General features: G+C 46.2%; 1 protein-coding gene across 3 annotated transcripts in view; it reads left to right on the top strand.

Moving 5' to 3' along the window:
- The window catches only part of LOC106592751 (synaptotagmin-7), a 391,227-nt gene that overhangs the window by 310,946 nt on the left and 54,164 nt on the right, over positions 1 to 26,117 (top strand). Inside the window, exon 1 of one of the 3 annotated variants that reach the window (XM_045705961.1) lies at positions 17,614 to 18,038. The exons of the other annotated variants lie outside the window; for them this stretch is intronic. Coding sequence (XP_045561917.1) covers positions 17,995 to 18,038 — 44 coding nt within the window. The 5' untranslated portion in view covers positions 17,614 to 17,994. Of the gene's footprint in view, positions 1 to 17,613; positions 18,039 to 26,117 lie in introns of those variants that run through there. 3 annotated transcript variants of the gene reach the window in all.

Genomic DNA, 26,117 nt, shown 5'->3' with positions numbered 1-26,117 from the left:
TTCCAGTCATTCCAATTAAAGTAATACCCCTTGATCTTAAAGAATATGACTTGGAAATATGGAAATATACCTGTAGATTAGCAAAATAGTTTGATGTATTTGTTTATGTTTTATTGTTTTCATAACCCTTAAGCTAAGGACTAATTAGCATATTCTGTTATTTATGATTTTGTTGTCATAGAGGACTGATTGAGCTCATTACTTCAAGATGACTGTTAACATGGACAAGTACCAATAGTCCAGCTATGCCCACCGTAAGGCAATCAAACAGGAAAAAACGTCAGAGACAAAATGGAGTTGCAATTCAACAGCTCAGACACGAGGTGTATTTGGCAGGGACTCCAGACAATCACAGATTATAAAGGGAAAACAAGCCACGTGGGGGACACTAATGCCTTTATCCCGGACAAGCTAAACACCTTCTTCACCCACTTGGGGTTAACACAGTGAACTGTGTGAGCTCTTGTTCTCCGTAACCAACATGAATAAGACATTTAACCATGTTAACCCTCGCAAGGCTGCCAGACGGCATCCCAAACCTTGTCCTCAGAGCATATGCAGACCCTGCTGGCTGGAGTGTTTACGGACATATTCAATCTCTCGCTATCCTAATCTGTTGTCTCCCCACTTGCGTTTACGCTCCTCTCTTGTCTGCTGGTTTTCACTCCGCTCTTGTACTTTGATTGATTAATTAAGGTGACTAATTAGTTAGGAACTCCCTTCACCTGGTTGTCTAGGTAACTGAAAGGGAAAAATAAAAACCTGCAGACACTAAGCTCCTGCTATACCTGTTGGAGACACCTGCTACATGGAATGAGTCTTACCCCCTAGAAACACTACAATTGGCTTACCGCCCCAACAGATCCATGAACGACGCAATCGCCATCTCATCTGGACAAGAGGAAAACCTAATGTAAGAATGCTGTTCATTGACTGCAGCTCAGCATTCTACACCATACTGCCCTCTAAGCTCATCATTAAGTTCGGGGCCCTGGGTCTGAACCCCTCCCTGTGCAACTGGGTCCTGGGCTTCCTGATGGGCCGCCCCCCAGGTGGTGAAGGAAGGAAATAACACCTCCACTACACTGATCTTCAACACAGGGGCCCCACAAGGGTGCGTGCTCAGCCCCCTCCTGTACTCCCTGTTCACCCTTGACTGCGTGGCCACGCACGCCTCCAACTCAATCATCAAGTTTGCTGACGACACAATAGTGGTAGGCCTGATTAACAACAACGATGAGACTACAGTGAGGAGGTGAGGGCCCTGGTAGAGTGATGCCAGGAAAATAGCCTCTCCCTCAACTTCAACAAAACGAAGGAGCTGATCATGGACTTCAGGAGACAGCAAAGGGAGTACCCCCCTATCCACATCAATGGTGGAGAGGGTGAAAAGCTTCAAGTTCCTCGGCGTGCACGTCACTGACAACCTGAAATGGTCCATCCACACGGACCGTTTGGTGAAGAAGGTGCAACAGCACTTCTTCAACCTCAGGTGACTGAAGAAATGTGGCTTGGTCCCTAAGACACTCATGAACTTCTACAGATGCAACATTGAGAGCATCCTCTCGGGCTGTATCACCGCCTGGTACGGTAATTGCACCATCCGGAGGGTGGTGGGGTCAGCCCAACACATCACCGTGGCACACTGCCTGCCCTCCAGGACATCTACAGCATCCGCTGTCACAGGAAGGTCAAGAAGATCATCAATGCCATGGCCTGTTCACCCCACTACCATCAAGAAGGCGAGGTCAGTACAGGTGCATCAAAGCTGGGACCGAGAGACTGAAAAACAGCTTCTATCTACAGGCCATCAGACTGTTAAATAGTCACCACTAGCCGGCCTCCAACCAGTACCCTGCCCTGAATTTAGTTTCTGTTACTAGCCTCCTACCACACCTTAGAGACTGCTGCCCAATGTACAGTGGCTTCGGAAAGTATTCAAACCCCTTGACCTTTTCCACATTTTGTTACGTTACAGCCTTATTCTAAAATTGATTAAATATGTATTTCCCTGATCAGTCTACACACAATACCCATAATGACAAAGTTAAAACAGGTTTTTTTGAAATTTTTGCAAATGTACCAAAAATAAAAAACAGAAAATACCTTATATACATAAGTATTCAGACCCTTTCCAATGAGACTCAATTGGACAATGATTGGACATGATTTGGAAAGGCATACACCTGTCTATATAAGGTCCCACAGTTGACAGTACATGCCATAGGAAAAACAATGACTTCGAAGGAATTGTCCTTGGAGCGCTGAGACAGGATTGTGTCATGGCACAGATCTGGGGAAGGGTATAAATTTTTTTTTTCAGCATTGAAGGTCCCCAAGAACACAGTGGCCTCCATCATTCTTAAATGGAAGAATTTTGGAACCACCAAGACTCTTCCTAGAGCTGGCCAAATAGCTAAATGAGAGAGCAACAGTGTGATTCACATCAATGCGCTATGTAGCTTAGATGTCAATAAGTGAAAATCTAAACCATTGCTGTCGTCCTTACTGCCAAGCGTTTATTCAAGTTGGATAATCTTTGGATAATCAGCAGTCGCACCATTGAAAGATAGCTTGGACTGTAGCTTACAAAAGCCAATTCCTGCTCTTTTACCGCGATCCATCAAACACATTTGGTGTGTCATCATAAGTGTCTCTGATTTGTGGTGAGACTCGCTCAGGCTGAATGAATTTAAAATAGCGCCTTTTTTCAATGTTGATGTCAAATGTCTTTGAGAAAACTGAAAGGTGTCAACAATTTTATTTCTCACAAACAATCCTTTCTGATTTTAAAAATAATCCTAGGAGTAATCATCTAGTTTTTCAAAAGTATCTGTAATCTGATAACAACATTTTAGCTGGTAACATAACTAACGTATTAACAGTTGGTTTGTAATCGGAGTACATGTAATCTGTTACTCCCCACCCCTGCACACACACATACACACACACACACACACACACACACACACACACATACGAACACACACACTGTCTCCTCTCCTGCCCTCCAGTCTTCTCTGGCCTTTCTCCAGCCAACAGACAGAATAAACTAAAGCTACGTAGATGGAGCTTTCATTTCCTATTAACCCCTTTGGATTTATTTAGCCTTATTTAGTATGTTTCTATAAAATGTCCATTCATCTCATAATAATATCTATTACCAAACATTCATTCGAACCAAGTAGCCTACATTATTTTTTTAATGTAAAACTAATAGGCTTTAATAAATGTAATAATGAATGAATTAATAATATTTAATAAAATAAAGTGTAAATGTGCTGCATATGAGCATTTAAAATTATTATGTCCATGATTCATACTTCAAACTATTTTTACATGTAGGCTAAAGGAACATCTGAAACACACATATTGTTAATACTGGTTATTACTCGTACTGCTGTTATTAGTTATAGCCATGGAAATTTCAACATTTGTGACATTTGGCTTTGTAGGAAAAATATTCAGTGATATAAACAGAGACCAGAACACACAATAATGGGACACACACACACACGCACACACACACACACGCACACACACACATTATAATGATGAGGTGAGTCAGAACTATGAGTGAGTGATGAGTGAGTACATCTTGGTATTTTATATGTGTCTCAGGTGGCACCCTATTCCCTATGAAGAGCCCTACGGTGGCACCCTATTCCCTATAAAGAGCCCTACGGTGGCACCCTATTCCCTATGAAGAGCCCTACGGTGGCACCCTATTCCCTATGAAGAGCCCTACGGTGGCACCCTATTCCCTATAAAGAGCCCTACGGTGGCACCCTATTCCCTATAAAGAGCCCTACGGTTGCACCCTATTCCCTATAAAGAGCCCTACGGTGGCACCCTATTCCCTATGAAGAGCCCTACGGTGGCACCCTATTCCCTATAAAGAGCCCTACGGTGGCACCCTATTCCCTATGAAGAGCCCTACGGTGGCACCCTATTCCCTATGAAGAGCCCTACGGTGGCACCCTATTCCCTATAAAGAGCCCTACGGTGGCACCCTATTCCCTATGAAGAGCCCTACGGTGGCACCCTATTCCCTATGAAGAGCCCTACGGTGGCACCCTATTCCCTATAAAGTGCCCTACGGTGGCACCCTATTCCCTATAAAGAGCCCTACGGTGGCACCCTATTCCCTATAAAGAGCCCTACGGTGGCACCCTATTCCCTATGAAGAGCCCTATGGTTTCACCCTATTCCCTATGAAGAGCCCTATGGTTTCACCCTATTCCCTATGAAGAGCCCTATGGTTTCACCCTATTCCCTATGAAGAGCCCTACGGTCCTTGGTCAAAAGTAGTGCACTACATAGGGAATAGGGTGCCATTTGGAGCATATACTATACTTTGTAGAAGCGGTGTAAAAGAGAGGGGGGGCACTGCAAATAGTCTGGGTAGCCATTTTATTAGGTGTTCAGGAGTCTTATGCCTTGGGGGTAGAAGTTGTTTAGAATCCTCTTGGACCTAGACTTGGCGCTCCGGTACCGCTTGCTGTGCGGTAGCAGAGAGAACAGACTATGACTAGGGTGGCTGGAGTATGACAATTTTTAAGACCTTTCCTCTGACACCGCCTGGTATAGAGGTCCTGGATGGCAGGAAGCTTGGCCCCAGTTATGTACTGGGCTGTTCGCACTACCCTCTGTAGTTCCTTGCAGTCGGAGGCTGAGCAGTTGCCCTACCAGGCAGTAATGCAACCAGTCAGGATGCTCTCGATGGTGCAGCTGTAGAACCATTTTGAGGATCTTTTATTGTATTTATTTATTTCACCTTTATTTAACTAGGTAGGCCAGTTGAGAACAAGTTCTCATTTACAACTGTGCCCTGCCAAGATAAAGCGAAGCAGTGTGACAAAAACCAACACAGAGTTACACGTGGGATGAACAAAAGTACAGTCAATAAAACAATAGAAAAATCTATATACAGTGTGTGCAAATGGCGTAAGGAGGTAAAGCAATAAATAGGCCGTAGTAGTGAAGTAATTACAATTTATAAAATTAACACTGGAGTGATAGATGTGCAGATGATGATGTGCAAGTAGAAATACTGGTGTGCAAAAGAGCAAAAAAACAATATGGGGATGAGGTAGGTAGTTGGATGGGTTATTTACAGATGGGCTGTGTACAGCTGCAGCAATCGGTAAGCTGCTCAGATAGCTGATGCTTAAAGTTAGTGGGGGAGATATATGGCTCCAACTTCAGCAATTTTTACAATTCGTTCCAGTCGTTGGCAGCAGAGAACTGGAAGGAAAGGCAGCCAAAGAGGTGTTGGCTTTGGGGATGACCAGTCAGGTATACCTGCTGGAGCGCGTGCTATGGGTGGGTGTGGTTATGGTGACCAGTGAGCTGAGATAAGGCGGAGCTTTACCTAGCAAAGACTTATAGATGACCTGGAGCCAGTGGGTCTGGCAACGAATATGTAGCGACGGCCAGCCGACGAGCGCATACAGGTCGCAGTGGTGGGTGGTATATGGGGCTTTGGTGATAAAGTGGATGGCACTGCATCCAGTTTGCTGAGTAGAGTTTTGGAGGCTATTTTATAAATGACATCGCCGAAGTCGAGGATCGGTAGGATAGTCAGTTTTACAAGGGTATGTTTGGCAGCGTGAGTGTAGGAGGATTTGTTGCGAAATAGGAAGCCGATTCTAGATTTAATTTTGGATTGGAGATTCTTAATATGAGTCTGGAAGGAGAGATTACAGTCTAGCCAGACAGCTACGTATTTGTAGTTGTCCACATATTCTAAGCCAGAACCGTCCAGAGTAGTGATGCTGGATGGGTGGTCAGGTGCGGGCAGCGATCGGTTGAAGAGCATGCATTTAGTTTTACTAGTGTTTAAGAGCAGTTGGAGGCCACAGAAGGAGTGTTGTATGGCATTGAAGCTCATTTGGAGGTTTGTTAACACAGTGTCCAAGGAAGGGCCCGATGTATACAGAATTGTGTCGTCGGCATAGAGGTGGATCAAGGAATCACCCGCAGCAAGAGCGACATCGTTGATATATACAGAGAGAAGAGTTGGCCCGAGAATTGAAGCCTGTGGTACCCCCATAGAGACTGCCAGAGGTCCGAACAACAGGCCCTCCGATTTGACACACTGAACTCTGTCTGAGAAGTCGTTGGTGAACCAGGCGAGGCTGTCATTTGAGAAACCAAGGCTGTTGAGTCTGCCAATAAGAATACGGTGATTGACAGAGTCGAAAGCCTTGGCCAGGTGGATGAAGAAGGCTGCACAGTACTGTCTTTTATCGATGGCGGTTATGATATTGTTTAGTACCTTGAGTGTGGCTGAGGTGCACCCGTGACCAGCTCAGAAACCGGATTGCACAGCGAAGAAGGTACGGTGGGATTCGAATGATCTGTTTGATAACTTGGCTTTTGAAGACTTTAGAAAGGCAGGACAGGATGGATATAGGTCTGTAACAGTAGAGGAAAAAGTGCATCTCTGTCTCCACATCCCCTGTCCTGCAGTGACTAGACGCTCCTCTCCCCTGCCCTGCAGTGACTAGACACTCCTCTCCCCTGCCCTGCAGTGACTAGACACTCCTCTCTCCGGTCCTGCAGTGACTAGACACTCCTCTCTCCTGTCCTGCAGTGACTAGACACTCCTCTCCCCTGCCCTGCAGTGACTAGACACTCCTCTCTCCGGTCCTGCAGTGACTAGACACTCCTCTCTCCGGTCCTGCAGTGACTAGACACTCCTCTCTCCGGTCCTGCAGTGACTAGACACTCCTCTCCCCTGTTCTGCAGTGACTAGATGCTCCTCTTTGGGTAGCCATGGCTTTTTGTATATCGCTTTTTCTACAGACAATTGGTGGTCTGTCTGTTTTGTATCTCTGACAGAGTAGAGATATTCTGACAATGTTGTATTCTCTTTTGAGGGCCAAATAGCAATCTAGTTTATTTTGTGTTTTTGTTTCATTTTCCCAATTTGTCAAATAGGTTTAAATTTCTGTAACAATCTGATTGATTTCCCTGTGTGTTTGGATAATGGGGTTGTTTACTGTTTTTAACAGCTGACATAAGGGAATCTTTTCAGGGTTTCGCTCTTGGGTTTGTAAGGATGTTTTGGGGCTTCATTTCAAATGGTGCCAACATTTTTGTGTCCATTTCTTTATATTTACAATTAAAGGGAATCGTCCGAGTTCCGCTCTGCATGCATTATTTGGTACTTTCTTTTGGATATTTAGGATAATTCTGCAGAATTCTGTATGTCGATTTTATATTAGGTTTTTCTCCCAATGCTTATAATCGGAATTACAGGTTGGGCCCCAAACCTACCTAAACCTTGTTTCCATATAATGCAAGTGGTAAAATTACATTATTGAATATTTTTGCCCCAGATTTGGATAGGAATATTTATTTTTGAGAATGTTCTTTTTATGGAGTAAAATGTATTGTGGGCTTTTTATTTTAGTGCGTTTACTGCCAGACTAAAACCATCAGAGGCACTGGTTGTTAGTCCCAGGTAGTTGTACCATTGGACATAATCAATCAATCAATCAAATGTATTTATAAAGCCCTTCTTACATCAACTGATGTCACAAAGTGCTGTACAGAAACCCAGCCTAAAACCCCAAACAGCAAGCAATGTAGGCGTAGAAGCACGGTGGCTAGGAAAAACTCTCTAGAAAGGCCGGAACTTAGGAAGAAACCTAGAGAGGAACCAGACTATGAGGGGTGGCCAGTCCTCTTCTGGCTGTGCCGGGTGGAGATTATAACAGAACATGGCCAAGATGTTCAAATGTTCATAGATGACCAGCAGGGTCAAATAATAATCACAGTGGTTATAGAGGGTGCAAAAGGTCAGCACCTCAGGAGTAAATGGCACCTCAGGAGTAAATGTCAGTTGGCTTTTCATAGCCGATCATTCAGAGTATCTCTACCGCTCCTGCTGTCTCTAGAGAGTTGAAAACAGCAGGTCTGGGACAGGTAGCACGTCCAGTGAACAGGTCTAGGTTCCATAGCCACAGGCAGAACAGTTGAAACTGGAGCAGCAGCACGGCCAGTTGGACTGGGGACAGCAAGGATCATCAGGCCAGGTAGTCCTGAGGCATGGTCCTAGGGCTCAGGTCCTCTGAAAGAAAGAGACAAAGAAAGAAAGGGAGAAAGAAAGAAAGAAAGAAAGAAAGAAAGAAAGAAAGAAAGAAAGAAAGAGAAAAAGAGAGAGAGAGAGAATTAGAGAAAGCATAATTAAATTCACACAGGACACCGGATAAGACAGGAGAAATACTCCAGATATAACAGACTGACCCTAGCCCCCCGACACAAACTATTGGAGCATAAATACTGGCTGAGACAGGTGGGGTCGGGAGACACTGTGGCCCCATCTGACGATACCCCCAGACAAGGCCAAACAGGCAGGATATAACCCCACCCACTTTGCCAAAGCACAGCCCCCACACCACTAGAGAGATATCTTCAACCACCAACTTACCATCCTGAGACAAGGCCGAGTATAGCCCACGAAGATCTCCCCCACGGCACAAACCCAAGGGGGGGGGGGGGCGCCAACCCGGACAAAAAGATGACGCCAGTGACTCAGCCCACTCAAGTGATGCACCCCTCCCAGGGACGGCATGGAAGAACACCAGTAAGCCAGTGACTCAGCCCCTGTAATAGGGTTTGAGGCAGAGAATCCCAGTGGAGAGAGGGGACCCGGCCAGGCAGAGACAGCAAGGGCGGTTCGTCACTCCAGTGCCTTTCCGTTCACCTTCACACTCCTGGGCCAGACTACACTCAACCATAGGACCTACTGAAGAGATGTCTTCAATAAAGACTTAAAGGTCTCTCGAGTCTGCCTCTCTCACATGAATAGGCAGACCATTCCATAAAAATTGAGCTCTATAGGAGAAAGCCCTGCCTCCAGCTGTTTGCTTAGAAATTCTAGGGACAGTAAGGAGTCCTGCGTCTTGTGACTGTAGCGTACATGTAGATATGTACGGCAGGACCAAATCGGAAAGATAGGTAGGAGGAAGCCCATGTAATGCTTTCTAGGTTAGCAGTGAAACCTTGAAATCAGGCCTTGCCTTAACAGGAAGCCAGTGTAGAGGCGCTAGCACTGGAGTAATATGATCACATTTTTTGGTTCTAGTCAAGATTCTAGCAGCCGTGTTTAGCACTAACAGAAGTTTATTTAGTGCTTTATCCGGGTAGCCGGAAAGTAGAGCATTGCCATATTCTAACCTAGAAGTGACAAAAGCATGGATACATTTTCTGCATCATTTTTGGACAGAAAGTTTCTGATTTTTGCAATGTTACGTAGATGGAAAAAAGCTGTCCTTGAAACAGTCTTGATATGTTCATCAAGAGAGAGATCAGGGTCCAGAGTAACGCTGAGGTCCTTCACAGTTTTATTTGTTTCTTGGGACCTAGAACTAGCATCTCTGTTTTGTCTGAGTTTAAAAGTAGAACATTTGCCGCCATCCACTTCCTTATGTCTGAAACACAGGCTTCCAGGGAGGTCAATTTTGGGGATTCACCATGTTTCATCGAAATGTACAGCTGTGTGTAATCCGCATAGCAGTGAAAGTTAACATTAGGTTTCCGAATGACATCACCAAGTGACAACAATAGCGGTCCTAAAACGGAGCCTTGATGCAGAGTCTCGGTCTGACACCATTAAAAGGTAATTTACCACCTTCACAAGTGCAGTCTCAGTGCTATGATGGGGTCTAAAACCAGATTGAAGCATTTCGTATACATTGTTTGTCTTCAGGAAGGCAGTGAGTTGCTGCGCAACAGCTTTTTCTAAAAGTTTTGAGAGGAACGGGAGATTCGATATAGGCCAATAATTTTTCATATTTTCTGGGTCAAGGTTTGGCTTTTTCAAGAGACGCTTTATTACTGCCACTTTTAGTGAGTTTGCTACACATCCGGAGGATAGAGAGCCGTTTATTATGTTCAACATAGGAGGGCCAAGCACAGGAAGCAGCTCTTTCAGTAGTTTAGTTGGAATAGGGTCCAGTATGCAGCTTGAAGGTTTAGAGGCCATGATTATTTTAATCAACATTTGAGTGTCTCATGGATCCTGGGTCCTGGCAGAGTTGTGTAGACTCAGGACAACTGAGCTTTGGAGGAATACGCAGATTTAAAGAGGAGTCCGTTATTTGCTTTCTGATGATCATGATCTTTTCGTCAAAGAAGTTCATGAATTTATCACTGCTGAAGTGAAGGCCATCCTCTCTTGGGGAATGCTGCTTTTTAAGTTAGCTTTGCGACAGTATCAAAAATACATTTTGGATTGTTCTTATTATTTTCCTCATTTAAGTTGGAAAAATAGGATGATCGAGCAGCAGTGAGGGCTCTTCGATATTGCACGGTACTGTCTTTCCGAGCTAGTCGGAAGACTTCCAGTTTGATGTAGTACCTTTTCCGTTCCAATTGTCTGGAAGCTTGCTTCAGAGCTCGGGTATTTCCTGTATACCAGGATACCAGGGAGCTAGTTTCTTAGAGGTACGACTGCATCTAGGGTATTACGCGAGGTTAAGTTTAGTTCCTCAGTTACGTGGTTAACTGATTTTTGTACTCTGACGTCCTTGGGTAGGTGGAGGGAGTCTGGAAGGGCATCTAGGAATCTTTGGGTTGTCCGAGAATTTAGAGCACGGCTTTTGATGATCCTTGGTTGGGGTCTGAGTAGATTATTTGTTGCGATTGCAAACGTAATAAAATGGTGGTCCGATAGTCCAGGATTATGAGGAAAAACATTAAGATCCGCAACATTTACTCCATGGGACAAAACTAGGTCCAGAGTGTGACTGTGGCAGTGAGTAGGTCCGGAAACATGTTGGACAAAACCCACTGAGTCGATGATGGCTCTGAAAGCCTTTTGGAGTGGGTCTGTGGACTTTTCCATGTGAATATTAAAGTCACCAGAAATTAGAATATTATCTGCCATGACTACAAGGTCTGATAGGAATTCAGGGAACTCAGTGAGGAATGCTGTACATGGCCCAGGAGGCCTGTAAACAGTAGTTATAATAAGGGATTGAGTAGGCTGCATAGATTTCATGACTAGAAGCTCAAAAGACGAAAACGAGGTCGTTTTTTTTGTAAATTGAAATTTGCTATCGTAAATGTTAGCAACACCTTATCCTTTGCGGGATGCGCGAGGGATATGGTCACTAGTGTAACCAGGAGGTGAGGCCTCATTTAAATTCATCAGGTTTAAGCCATGTTTCAGTCAGGCCAATCACATCAAGATTATGATCAGTGATTAGTTCATTGACTATAACTGCCTTGGAAGTGAGGGATCTAACATTAAGTAGCCCTATTTTGAAATGTGAGATATCACAATCTCTTTCAATAATGACAGGAATGGAGGTCTTTATTCCAGTGAGATTGCTAAGGCGAACACCGCCATGTTTAGTGTTGCCCAACCTAGATCAAGGCACAGACACGGTCTCAATGTGGATAGCTGAGCTGACTACACTGACTGTGCTAGTGGCAGACTCCACTAAGCTGGCAGGCTGGCTAACAGCCTGCTGCCTGGCCTGCACCCTATCTCATTGTGGAGCTAGAGGAGTTAGAGCCCTGTCTATGTTCGTAGATAAGATGAGAGCACCCCTCCAGCTAGGATGGAGTCCGTCACTCCTCAACAGGCCAGGCTTGGTTCTGTTTGTGGGTGAGTCCCAGAAAGAGGGCCAATTATCTACAAATTCTATCTTTTGGGAGAGGCAGAAAACAGTTTTCAACCAGCGATTGAGTTGTGAGACTCTGTTGTAGAGCTCATCACTCCCCCTAACCGGGAGGGGGCCAGAACAATTACTCAATGCCGACACATCTTTCTAGCTGATTTACACGCTGAAGCTATGTTGCGCTTGGTGACCTCTGACTGTTTCATTCTAACATCGTTGGTGCCGACGTGGATAACAATATCTCTATACTCTCTACACTCGCCAGTTTTAGCTTTAGCCAGCACCATCTTCAGATTAGCCTTAACGTCGGTAGCCCTGCCCCCTGGTAAACAGTGTATGATCGCTGGATGATTTGTTTTAAGTCTAATACTGTGGGTAATGGAGTCGCCAATGACTAGGGTTTTCAATTTTTCAGAGCTAATGGTGGGAGGCTTCGGCGTCTCAGACCCCGTAACGGGAGGAGGAGAGACCAGAGAAGGCTCGGCCTCTGACTCTGACCCGTTGCTTAATAATGGGGAGAGCTGGTTGAAAGTTTCTGTCAGCTGAATGAGCGACACCAGTTGAGCATTCCTACAGTATTTCATTCCAGAAGCCATGAGAAAATTGTCCGGCCGCGAGGGGATTTATACTACTATCTGTACTTATTGGTGGCACAGACGCTGTTTCATCCTTTCCTACACTTAAATTACACTTGCCTAACGATTGCTTCTGAAGCTGGGATTGCAGCACATCTAACCTCGCCATAAGTTGATCGTTCTCCTGTATATTATGAGTACAGCGACTGCTATTAGAAGGCATTATGTTAATGTTACTACTTAGCTTTGGCTGGTGGGGGTCCTGACGAACCCCGTCCAGATAAAGTGTCTGGGGTGAAAAAGTTGAATGAAAAAAGTTGAGCGAGGGAAAAAATATAAATTTAAAACGGTAATTAGAAAGTAAAAACCGTAAAGTTGGCAGGTAGAAAAATAACGCTAGCAACAAACCACACAGCAGCACGTTAATAAGTCTACCATGGTATTTCCTCATTAGCAACAAACCACACAGCAGCACGTTAATAAGTCTACCATGGTATTTCCTCATTAGCAACAAACCACACAGCAGCACGTTAATAAGTCTACCATGGTATTTCCTCATTAGCAACAAACCACACAGCAGCACGTTAATAAGTCTACCATGGTATTTCCTCATTAGCAACAAACCACACAGCAGCACGTTAATAAGTCTACCATGGTATTTCCTCATTAGCAACAAACCACACAGCAGCACGTTAATAAGTCTACCATGGTATTTCCTCATTAGCAACAAACCACACAGCAGCACGTTAATAAGTCTACCATGGTATTTCCTCATTAGCAACAAACCACACAGCAGCACGTTAATAAGTCTACCATGGTATTTCCTCATTAGCAACGAACCACACAGCAGCACGTTAATAAGTCTACCATGGTATTTCCTCATTAGCAACGAACCACACAGCAGCACGTTAATAAGTCTACCATGGTATTTCCTCATTAGCAACAAACCACACAGCAGCACGTTAATAAGTCTACCATGGTATTTCCTCATTAGCAACAAACCACACAGCAGCACGTTAATAAGTCTACCATGGTATTTCCTCATTAGCAACAAACCACACAGCAGCACGTTAATAAGTCTACCATGGTATTTCCTCATTAGCAACAAACCACACAGCAGCACGTTAATAAGTCTACCATGGTATTTCCTCATTAGCAACAAACCACACAGCAGCACGTTAATAAGTCTACCATGGTATTTCCTCATTAGCAACAAACCACACAGCAGCACGTTAATAAGTCTACCATGGTATTTCCTCATTAGCAACAAACCACACAGCAGCACGTTAATAAGTCTACCATGGTATTTCCTCATTAGCAACAAACCACACAGCAGCACGTTAATAAGTCTACCATGGTATTTCCTCATTAGCAACAAACCACACAGCAGCACGTTAATAAGTCTACCATGGTATTTCCTCATTAGCAACAAACCACACAGCAGCACGTTAATAAGTCTACCATGGTATTTCCTCATTAGCAACAAACCACACAGCAGCACGTTAATAAGTCTACCATGGTATTTCCTCATTAGCAACAAACCACACAGCAGCACGTTAATAAGTCTACCATGGTATTTCCTCATTAGCAACAAACCACACAGCAGCACGTTAATAAGTCTACCATGGTATTTCCTCATTAGCAACAAACCACACAGCAGCACGTTAACAAGTCTACCATGGTATTTCCTCATTAGCAACAAACCACACAGCAGCACGTTAATAAGTCTACCATGGTATTTCCTCATTAGCAACAAACCACACAGCAGCACGTTAATAAGTCTACCATGGTATTTCCTCATTAGCAACAAACCACACAGCAGCACGTTAATAAGTCTACCATGGTATTTCCTCATTAGCAACAAACCACACAGCAGCACGTTAATAAGTCTACCATGGTATTTCCTCATTAGCAACAAACCACACAGCAGCACGTTAATAAGTCTACCATGGTATTTCCTCATTAGCAACAAACCACACAGCAGCACGTTAATAAGTCTACCATGGTATTTCCTCATTAGCAACAAACCACACAGCAGCACGTTAATAAGTCTACCATGGTATTTCCTCATTAGCAACAAACCACACAGCAGCACGTTAATAAGTCTACCATGGTATTTCCTCATTAGCAACAAACCACACAGCAGCACGTTAACAAGTCTACCATGGTATTTCCTCATTAGCAACAAACCACACAGCAGCACGTTAATAAGTCTACCATGGTATTTCCTCATTAGCAACAAACCACACAGCAGCACGTTAATAAGTCTACCATGGTATTTCCTCATTAGCAACAAACCACACAGCAGCACGTTAATAAGTCTACCATGGTATTTCCTCATTAGCAACAAACCACACAGCAGCACGTTAATAAGTCTACCATGGTATTTCCTCATTAGCAACAAACCACACAGCAGCACGTTAATAAGTCTACCATGGTATTTCCTCATTAGCAACAAACCACACAGCAGCACGTTAATAAGTCTACCATGGTATTTCCTCATTAGCAACAAACCACACAGCAGCACGTTAATAAGTCTACCATGGTATTTCCTCATTAGCAACAAACCACACAGCAGCACGTTAATAAGTCTACCATGGTATTTCCTCATTAGCAACAAACCACACAGCAGCACGTTAATAAGTCTACCATGGTATTTCCTCATTTGAAGGAGTGTCTGCTGGTCTGAGTCATGGCCTTTTTCTGGAAAATCACAACGTTGGTTTTCTGAAAGTTGATGTTGATTGTCCAGTTTATGCTGTATTCCTAAAGAATGTTAAGTTGTTCCTGTAGACCTTGATCTATTGGTGACAGTAGGATCATAGTAGGTCATCTGGGTATAGCAGGAATCTGACATTCCTCACCAGGGGCTGCAGATCAGTTCAACAACTCTGTTAGTTTGTTGATGTAGATGTTGAACCGGGTTGGACTTAAACTGCACCCTTGTCTCACCCTTCGCCCTCGTGCAAAAAAAAACTAAGTTATTTCACTGTTTAGTTTAATACGTGCTGTTCAAGTAAATAGATTTTATGATGTCATTTACTTTACCCCCAACGTCGCTGTGGAGGGTTTTGTAATATAATCCATCATGCCACATGGAATCAAAAGCAATATGAAAATCAACAAAACACGCAAATACTTTTCCTCAGCTTTGTCTATACAAAGTCTGTCAATACACGCAGAAAGAACAAAGACCCTGAATGTCCAGAAGATTTTTAGACTCATTTGCACTGAACCACAACAACAGACGCATTGTCCTTCTATATAAAAACAACACTTGGTGAGTAACTGAAAGGTAATTTATTTACTGACAGAGCGTTGGATTGTCCGTTGGTGGGAACAGGATTCAATCACGTTGATCTGGATGTCAGACAGTATTTCTTTCTAGCAATAGAAATATAAATCTTCTAAGATTATTTTTACACCGTGTGCAGAGTTGACAGGCATAGAGTAAATGCACTTCTAGTTGTGGCTTCACTGGGGATATTATTCCTTTCATTCCTGACGTTGTGATAGACATTTTCATCCGAAACATTATTACCAATACACAGTTGTCTGATTATGCATATGGAATACTTTTAGAATACTTTTATTTTCTATTGTAAATAGTCATGAAAATCAAGTATTTTCTTGGCACCCCGACTTATTGGTCAACCCCCCCCCCCCCCTCCTTTAGCACCAGGAGAGAGAAAAAATCCTGGCACAGTGCCTGGGGCTATGAGGGCTCTCTCCTGGGGCTCTCTCTCTCTCTCTCTCTCTCTCTCTCTCTCTCTCTCTCTCTCTCTCTCCTTCTCTCTCGCTCTCTCGCTCTCTGTCTCTCTCTGTCTTCTCTCTCTCTTTCTCTGTCTTCGCTCTCTCTCTCTCTCTGCTCTCTCTCTCCCTCCCTCCCTCCCTCTCTCTCTCTCTCTCTCTCTCTCAATTCACTGGGTTTTATTGGCATGGGAAACATACAGTATTTAGATAATAAACAAGAACTAAAAACAATAAATCATGACCAGTTAACATTACACTCCAAATGTAATATTATGACTATATACAGCTATATACAATGATAGGCTCCTGAGTGGCGCAGCGGTCTAAGGCACTGTGTCTCAGTGCTAGAGGCGTCACTACAGTCCCTGGTTTGAATCCAGGCTGTATCTCAACCGACCGTGATTGGGAGTCCCATAGGGGGGTGCAGAATTGGCCCCGCGTCTTCCGGGGTAGGCCGTAATTGTAAATAAGAATTTGTTCTTAACTGACTTGCCTAGTTAAATAAAGGTTAAATAACAATACAAAAATTACATTTGCAAGTAGTTTAAGTACAAAAGGAAAAATAAATAAACATGGGTTGTATTTACAATGGTGTTTTTGTTCTTCACTGGTTGACCTTTTCTTGTGGCAACAGGTCACACATCTTGCTGCTGTGATGGTACACTGTGGTATTTCACCCAGTAGATATGGGAGTTTATCAAAATGTAATTTATTTTCGAATTCTTTGTGGATCTGTGTAATCTGAGGGAAATATGTGTCTCTAATATGGTCATACATTTGGCAGGAGGTTAGGAAGTGCAGCTCAGTTTCCACCTCATTTTGTGGGCAGTGTGCACATAGCCTGTCTTCTCTTGAGAGCCAGGTCTGCCTACGGCGGCCTTTCTCAATAGCAAGGCTATGCTCACTGAGTCTGTACATAGTCAAAGCTTTCTTTAAGTTTAGGTCAGTAACAGTGGTCAGGTATTCTGCCACTGTGTACTCTCTGTTTAATTAAGGCCAAATAGCATTCTAGTTTGCTCTGTTTTTTTCTCTCACACTCTGTCTCTCTCTCTCCTCCCTCTCTCTCTGTCTCTCTCTCTCTGTCTCTCTGTCTCTCTGTCTCTCTCTCTCTCTCTGTCTCTCTCTCTCCTCCCTCTCTCTCTGTATCTCTCTCTGTCTCTCTCTCTGTCTCTCTGTCTCTCTCTCTCTGTCTCTCTCTCTCCTCCCTCTCTCTCTGTATCTCTCTCTCGTGTCAATCTCTCCGTGTCTCTCTCTTTCTCTCTCTCTCTTTCTCTTTCTCTCTTTCTGTCTCTCTCTCTCGCTCTCTCTCGCTCTCTCTCACTTTGTCTCTCTCTCTTTCTGTCTCTCTCTGTCTCTCTCTCTGTGTTTCTCTCTTTGTGTCTCTCTCTCTCTCTCCCTCTTTCTCTCTCTCTCTCTCTCTCTCTGTAGCCTTCAGTGGTGTATATTGTTTCATTATGGCTCAGCTATAATAGAAGGAAGGCCAAACAAACGCACAATTATCCAGGGAGGGAGAGAGAGAGACAGAGAGAGAGAGAGAGACAGAGAGACAGAGAGACAGAGAGAGAGAGAGACAGAGAGAGAGAGAGAGAGAGAGAGAGAGAGAGAGAGAGAGAAAAAAAAGACAAATAGAGAGAGAGACCTATGTGAGCACGCTCTCCGGTGGCGGAACAGAACAGAGGTCAAAGGTTGCCGGCGGCAACGGGGTTAGAGGTCAACACGTTCTGTAGCCACGCCTCCTGATGATTAAGAGATCAGAGCAGAGAGATTTGGCCCTCAGTTCTGTCTTTGCTGCTGCTGGAGAGAGACTTCTATACAGAGGTTAGAAACATATATAGAGACATTTCAGAGCTGTTGCTGGTACAGCTGGGTCGGTCTGATACACAGACAGACAGACGGACAGACAGACGGACAGATAGGAGACACATCGTCAGTTACACACACACACAGGCAGACTGACAGACAGACTGACAGACCTCTTCAGAGCTTGTGGTGCTAAAGCGAAGACTTAAAGTGAGCAGAGGTTAGCTATGGAACGATTCTTCAGATCTGGCCTTAAAGAGAAGACTCCAAGGTAGGGGGATACTCCATAGAAATTAAATTCAATAAAACCATAGCTGCAGTTATGGAGAGGATTCCTAGGCTTGGATAAGCTACATGTGGAGGTTACTGTTCTGGCTTGGATAAGCTACATGTGGAGGTTACTGTTCTGGCTGGAGTAAGCTACATGTGGAGGTTACTGTTCTGGCTGGTGTAAGCTACATGTGGAGGTTACTGTTCTGGCTGGGGTAAGCTACATGTGGAGGTTACTGTTCTACCTGGGGTAAGCTACATGGACGTTACTGTTCTAGCTGGGGTAAGCTACATGTGGAGGTTACTGTTCTAGCTGGGGTAAGCTACATGGAGGTTACTGTTCTAGCTGGGGTAAGCTACATGGAGGTTACTGTTCTAGCTGGGGTAAGCTACATGTGGAGGTTACTGTTCTGGCTTGGATAAGCTACATGGAGGTTACTGTTCTACCTGGGGTAAGCTACATGGAGGTTACTGTTCTACCTGGGGTAAGCTACATGTGGAGGTTACTGTTCTAGCTGGGGTAAGCTACATGTGGAGGTTACTGTTCTAGCTGGGGTAAGCTACATGTGGAGGTTACTGTTCTGGCTTGGATAAGCTACATGGAGGTTACTGTTCTACCTGAGGTAAGCTACATGGAGGTTACTGTTCTAGCTGGGGTAAGCTACATGTGGAGGTTACTGTTCTACCTGGGGTAAGCTACATGGAGGTTACTGTTCTAGCTGGGGTAAGCTACATGTGGAGGTTACTGTTCTGGCTGGGGTAAGCTACATGGAGGTTACTGTTCTAGCTGGGGTAAGCTACATGGAGGTTACTGTTCTACCTGGGGTAAGCTACATATAGGTTACTGTTCTAGCTGGGGTAAGCTACATATAGGTTACTGTTCTAGCTGGGGTAAGCTACATGTGGAGGTTACTGTTCTACCTGGGGTAAGCTACATGTGGAGGTTACTGTTCTACCTGGGGTAAGCTACATGTGGAGGTTACTGTTCTTGCTGGGGTAAGCTACATGTGGAGGTTACTGTTCTACCTGGGGTAAGCTACATGTGGAGGTTACTGTTCTAGCTGGGGTAAGCTACATGTGGAGGTTACTGTTCTAGCTGGGGTAAGCTACATGTGGAGGTTACTGTTCTAGCTGGGGTAAGCTACATGTGGAGGTTACTGTTCTAGCTGGGGTAAGCTACATGTGGAGGTTACTGTTCTGTGTTTGGGTAGAAAGCCAATTTGTGTGACTTTGATTGGAGGTTTCTGTTGTAACTGTGATTGGAGGTTACTGTTGTAGCTGTGTAACTGTGATTGGAGGTTACTGTTGTAGCTGTGTAACTGTGATTGGAGGTTTCTGTTGTAACTGTGATTGGAGGTTTCTGTTGTAGCTGTGTAACTGTGATTGGAGGTTACTGTTGTAGCTCTGTAACTGTGATTGGAGGTTTCTGTTGTAGCTGTGTGACTGTGATTGGAGATTACTGTTGTAGCTGTGTAACTGTGATTGGAGGTTTCTGTTGTAGCTGTGTAACTGTGATTGGAGGTTACTGTTGTATCAGTGTAACTGTGATTGGAGGTTTCTGTTGTAGCTGTGTAACTGTGATTGGAGGTTTCTGTTGTAGCTGTGTAACTGTGATTGGAGGTTACTGTTGTAACTGTGATTGGAGGTTTCTCTTGTAGCTGTGTAACTGTGATTGGTCAGATGAATTGCCTGCTTGCTGAAGCAACAATGTGTGTACCATTGTTTTGTGTATAATATACATAATGTGATATTTACATAGTAGGCATTTGTAGGTAATGTTTGCGCCCCAAATGGCACCCTATTTCCTATGGGCCATGGTCTAAATTAGTGCATTATATAGGGAATAGGGTGCCATTTGACTATGGGCCATGGTCAAAAGTAGTGCACTACATAGGGAATAGGGTGCCATTTGGCTATGGGTCATGGTCTAAAGTAGTGCACTACATAGGGAATAGGGTGCCATTTGGGAGGTTCAGAGGTAACTCCTGTATATCCTGGTGGCACGTTTACATTCCGTCCCCATCCTCACCTCCCTTATTCACCCCTGTGAGGGTCCAGATATTGTTATTTATTGATGTTGTTGTTGATGATGTTATTTAGTCAGGCTGTGGGATTTTTGTTCTGCTTCTTCTTGTTGTTCCTGATTCCACCCAGGGTATTTCAATACCATCACAATATTTGCTTTTTGACGACGTCTTCAAAATAGAAAAACATGCTCCCTGCCTGCCGATGCCTTATCATAATTGTCCAGTGGGCTATATGATCTTGTTACGTAAGTAATGAAGCAGTGTTCTTGCTGGACTGAAGTAAAGCAAGCGAGTCACCATCAGAGGCGTAGTGGACAGGCAGTCCCAGCTAGCAGCCTAGTGGACAGGCAGTCCCAGCTAGCAGCCTAGTGGACAGGCAGTCCCAGCTAGCAGCCTAGTGGACAGGCAGTCCCAGCTAGCAGCCTAGTGGACAGGCAGTCCCAGCTAGCAGCCTAGTGGACAGGCAGTCCCAGCTAGCAGCCTAGTGGACAGGCAGTCCCAGCTAGCAGCCTAGTGGACAGGCAGTCCCAGCTAGCAGCCTAGTGGACAGGCAGTCCCAGCTAGCAGCCTAGTGGACAGGCAGTCCCAGCTAGCAGCCTAGTGGACAGGCAGTCCCAGCTAGCAGCCTAGTGGACAGGCAGTCCCAGCTAGCAGCGTAGTGGACAGGCAGTCCCAGCTAGCAGCCTAGTGGACAGGCAGTCCCAGCTAGCAGCCTAGTGGACAGGCAGTCCCAGCTAGCAGCCTAGTGGACAGGCAGTCCCAGCTAGCAGCCTAGTGGACAGGCAGTCCCAGCTAGCAGCCTAGTGGACAGGCAGTCCCAGCTAGCAGCCTAGTGGACAGGCAGTCCCAGCTAGCAGCCTAGTGGACAGGCAGTCCCAGCTAGCAGCGTAGTGGACAGGCAGTCCCAGCTAGCAGCCTAGTGGACAGGCAGTCCCAGCTAGCAGCCTAGTGGACAGGCAGTCCCAGCTAGCAGCCTAGTGGACAGGCAGTCCCAGCTAGCAGCGTAGTGGACAGGCAGTCCCAGCTAGCAGCCTAGTGGACAGGCAGTCCCAGCTAGCAGCCTAGTGGACAGGCAGTCCCAGCTAGCAGCCTAGTGGACAGGCAGTCCCAGCTAGCAGCCTAGTGGACAGGCAGTCCCAGCTAGCAGCCTAGTGGACAGGCAGTCCCAGCTAGCAGCCTAGTGGACAGGCAGTCCCAGCTAGCAGCCTAGTGGACAGGCAGTCCCAGCTAGCAGCGTAGTGGACAGGCAGTCCCAGCTAGCAGCCTAGTGGACAGGCAGTCCCAGCTAGCAGCGTAGTGGACAGGCAGTCCCAGCTAGCAGCCTAGTGGACAGGCAGTCCCAGCTAGCAGCCTAGTGGACAGGCAGTCCCAGCTAGCAGCGTAGTGAACAGGCAGTCCCAGCTAGCAGCCTAGTGGACAGGCAGTCCCAGCTAGCAGCCTAGTGGACAGGCAGTCCCAGCTAGCAGCGTAATGGACAGGCAGTCCCAGCTAGCAGCCTAGTGGACAGGCAGTCCCAGCTAGCAGCGTAGTGGACAGGCAGTCCCAGCTAGCAGCGTTGTGGACAGGCAGTCCCAGCTAGCAGTGTAGTGGACAGGCAGTCCCAGCTAGCAGCCTAGTGGACAGGCAGTCCCAGCTAGCAGCGTAGTGGACAGGCAGTCCCAGCTAGCAGCCTAGTGAACAGGCAGTCCCAGCTAGTAGCCTAGTGGACAGGCAGTCCCAGCTAGCAGCGTAGTGGACAGGCAGTCCCAGCTAGCAGCCTAGTGGACAGGCAGTCCCAGCTAGCAGCCTAGTAGACAGGCAGTCCCAGCTAGCAGCCTAGTAGACAGGCAGTCCCAGCTAGCAGCCTAGTGAACAGGCAGTCCCAGCTAGCAGCGTAGTGGACAGGCAGTCCCAGCTAGCAGCGTAGTGGACAGGCAGTCCCAGCTAGCAGCCTAGTGAACAGGCAGTCCCAGCTAGCAGCGTAGTGGACAGGCAGTCCCAGCTAGCAGCCTAGTGGACAGGCAGTCCCAGCTAGCAGCATAGTGGACAGGCAGTCCCAGCTAGCAGCGTAGTGGACAGGCAGTCCCAGCTAGCAGTGTAGTGGACAGGCAGTCCCAGCTAGCAGCCTAGTGGACAGGCAGTCCCAGCTAGCAGCGTAGTGGACAGGCAGTCCCAGCTAGCAGCCTAGTGAACAGGCAGTCCCAGCTAGTAGCCTAGTGGACAGGCAGTCCCAGCTAGCAGCGTAGTGGACAGGCAGTCCCAGCTAGCAGCCTAGTGGACAGGCAGTCCCAGCTAGCAGCCTAGTAGACAGGCAGTCCCAGCTAGCAGCCTAGTAGACAGGCAGTCCCAGCTAGCAGCCTAGTGAACAGGCAGTCCCAGCTAGCAGCGTAGTGGACAGGCAGTCCCAGCTAGCAGCGTAGTGGACAGGCAGTCCCAGCTAGCAGCCTAGTGAACAGGCAGTCCCAGCTAGCAGCGTAGTGGACAGGCAGTCCCAGCTAGCAGCCTAGTGGACAGGCAGTCCCAGCTAGCAGCATAGTGGACAGGCAGTCCCAGCTAGCAGCGTAGTGGACAGGCAGTCCCAGCTAGCAGCGTAGTGGACAGGCAGTCCCAGCTAGCAGCCTAGTGAACAGGCAGTCCCAGCTAGCAGCGTAGTGGACAGGCAGTCCCAGCTAGCAGCCTAGTGGACAGGCAGTCCCAGCTAGCAGCGTAGTGGACAGGCAGTTCCAGCTAGCAGCGTAGTGGACAGGCAGTCCCAGCTAGCAGCCTAGTGGACAGGCAGTCCCAGCTAGCAGCGTATGACAGTGACAAAATCTGTTTTTATATCTCATATCTATGGAGGCTGTTGGTGCCTGTGTGTGAGTCAGGGACTGATGAGTTAAAATATGCCAAGAGAGGAAAGGGATGTGACAGTCCAGATTAGACGATTACAGCATATTGACTACATTCTTGTTCGACACATGAATTAGCCTTAAAGGAAAACTCCACCCAAAATACAGAAATACAGCCGGTGTGCTGCATTTTGCATCCTGTGATGCTGCTATAGCATTCTGTGATGCTGCATTTTGCATCCTGTGATGCTGCGATAGCATTCTGTGATGCTGCATTTTGCATCCTGTGATGCTGCGATAGCATTCTGTGTCGCTGCGTTTTTGTCACGTCCTGACCCTAGTAAGATGTCATTTTCTATAGTAGAGTAGGTCAGGGCGTGACAGGGGGTGTTTTGTGGTTTTCTATGTTTTCTATTTCTAGGTTTGTATTCTAGGTTTTTTATTTCTATGTTGTTGTTTTTGGGGTTGATCTCCAATTGGAGGCAGCTGGTCATCGTTGCCTCTGATTAGAGATCATATTTAAGTAGGGGTTTTTCTCCCTGGGTTTTTGTGGGTAGTTGTTTTCTGTTTAGTGTATGTCACCTGACGGAACTGTTATCGGTCGTTTTGTTGTTTTGTTAAAGTTTATTCCTTAAAAGGAAATATGAGCACTTCACACGCCGTGCCTTGGTCCCCTTTATACGACCCGCGTTACAGAACTACCCACCATGACTGGATCAAGCGGCGTGCCCGGGCAGAAATGGACACCTGGTCACATATGGAGTGGATGGAGAGGAGGAACTGGACTTGGGGCCAGGTAATCGATAGATATTGGAGCCTACCTGGGAGCCTACCTGCCCCCCCCACCTTTTTTTGGGGGGGGGGCACACAGGTAGTTTGGCTGGGCCAGGGGTGAGGCCTGAGTCAACTCCCCGTGCTTTTTGTGGTGAGCATGTGCCTGCCTCTCACACTCTCTCTCCAGTGCGCCTCCATAGCACAGTACATCCTGTGCCTGCTACTCGCGCTCTCCCTCCAGTGCGCCTTCATTATCCAGTATGTCCTGTGCCTGCTCCTCGCACTCTCCCTCCAGTGCGTATCCATAACCCAGTACGGCCGGTGCCTGCTTTGAGCACTCGGTCCTCAGTGCGTCTCCCCAGTCTGGTGAGACCGGTTCCTGCTCCACGTACAAAGCCTCCAGCGATAATCGATGGTCCGACGCCTGTAGAGATGATCCATGGCACTAAGCCTCTAGTGATGATCCATGGCCCGGAGCCTGCAGGGATATTCCATGGCACGAAGCCTGAAGAGGTAATCCATGGCCCGGAACCTGAAGAAATAATCCTTGGCAAAATGCCTGGAGGGATTATAAATGGTCCGGAGCCTGTAGGAATAATCCATGGCCGGGCACCTCCAGCGACGCTCCACATTCCGGAGCCTCTAGCGACGGTCTGCAACCCAGAGTCTTCAGTGGTGGTCTGCAGCCCAGAATCTTCTGCGGCAGCCTGCAGCCCAGAGCCTCCAGCGGCGGCCTGCAGCCCAGAACCTCCAGCGGCGGCCTGCAGCCCAGAACCTCCAGCGGCGGCCTGCAGCCCAGAACCTCCAGCAATGATCTACAGTCCGGTTCCTTCGACGACGATCCACGGTCAGGTGGTAATAAAGCAGAAGGATCAGCAGGTGGAGCGGGGAGTACGCCCCGAACCGGAGCCGCCTCCTATGCTGGAAGTTAAGGTTATGTGGACTGCATTTGAGCCGCCATAGACAATTATCACCCTCCCTACCCTCCCTTTTGTTTTGTGTTTTTTTTGTTGTTGGTTTGTTGCATTCGGAGTCTGCACCTTTGAGGGGGGGGGGGGGTACTGTCACATCCTGACCCTAGTAAGATGTCATTTTCTATAGTAGAGTAGGTCAGGGCGTGACAGGGGGTGTTTTGTGTTTTTCTATGTTTTCTATTTCTATGGTTGTGTTCTAGGTTTTCTATTTCTATGTTGGGTTTTTTGGGTTGATCTCCAATTGGAGGCAGCTGGTCATCGTTGCCTCTGATTGGAGATCATATTTAAGTAGGGGTTTTTCTCCCTGGGTTTTTGTGGGTAGTTGTTTTCTGTTTAGTGTATGTCACCTGACGGAACTGTTATCGGTCGTTTTGTTGTTTTGTTAAAGTTTATTCATTAAAAGGAAATATGAGCACTTCACACGCCGTGCCTTGGTCCCCTTTATACGACCCGCGTTACAGTTTTGCATCCTGTGATGCTGCGTTTTGCATCCTGTGATGCTGCGGTTTGCATCCTGTGATGCTGCATTTTACATCCTGTGATGCTGCGTTTTGCATCCTGTGATGCTGCGTTTTACATCCTGTGATGCTGCGTTTTGCATCCTGTGATGCTGCGTTTTGCATCCTGTGATGCTGCGTTTTGCATCCTATGACAATATTTTGGTATTTGCTTCATTAGTCCATTGTTGACACAGTCCCAAAATATATGGCATGTCAGCAATAAAATGTTCAAGATATGGAACTTTAAAAATACAGAAATACGGCCAGTATCATCCATTTAGCATCGTAGGATGCAAACCGCAGCATCGTAGGAAGCAAAATGCAGCATCACAGGAAGCACAACGCAGCATCATAATGAGTGTGTTTCTCTATTTTGAGGGGAGTTTTAAGGCTAATTCATGTGTGGAACAAGTACAGTGAATTCGGAAACTATTCAGACCCCTTGACTGTTCCACATGTTCCACAACCTTATTCTAAAATAGATCAAATAATTTTTTCCCTCCTCAATTTACACACAATACTCCATAATGACAAAGTAAAAAAAGGTTGTTAGACATTTTTGAAAATGTATAAAAAATAATACGAAATATCACATTTACATAAGTATTCAGACCCTTTACACAGTACTTTGTTGAAGCACCTTTGGCAGCGATTACAGCCTCGAGTCTTCTTGGGTATGATGCTACAAGCTTGGCACACCTGTATTTGGGGAGATTCTCCAATTCTTCTCTGCAGATCCTCTCCAGCTCTGTCAGGTTGGATGGGAGAGTCGCTGCACAGTTATTTTCAGGTCTCTCCAGAGATGTTCGAACGGGTTCAAGTCTGTGCTCTGGCTGGTCCTGTCTGTGTAATTCGGGTTGTTGTCCTGTTGGAAGGTGAACCTTCGCTCCAGTCTGAGGTCCTGAGCACTCTGGAGCAAGTTTTCATCAAGGATCTCTATTTACTTTGCTCCGTTCATCTTTCCCTAGATCCTGACTCGTCTCCCAGTCTCTGCTGCT

This window comes from Salmo salar, chromosome ssa23 (genome assembly GCF_905237065.1).
Source record: "Salmo salar chromosome ssa23, Ssal_v3.1, whole genome shotgun sequence".
Taxonomy (NCBI): Eukaryota; Metazoa; Chordata; class Actinopteri; order Salmoniformes; family Salmonidae; genus Salmo; species Salmo salar.
Note: the sequence above shows the minus strand (reverse complement) of the source record. Positions and strands in the feature narration are given on the sequence as shown.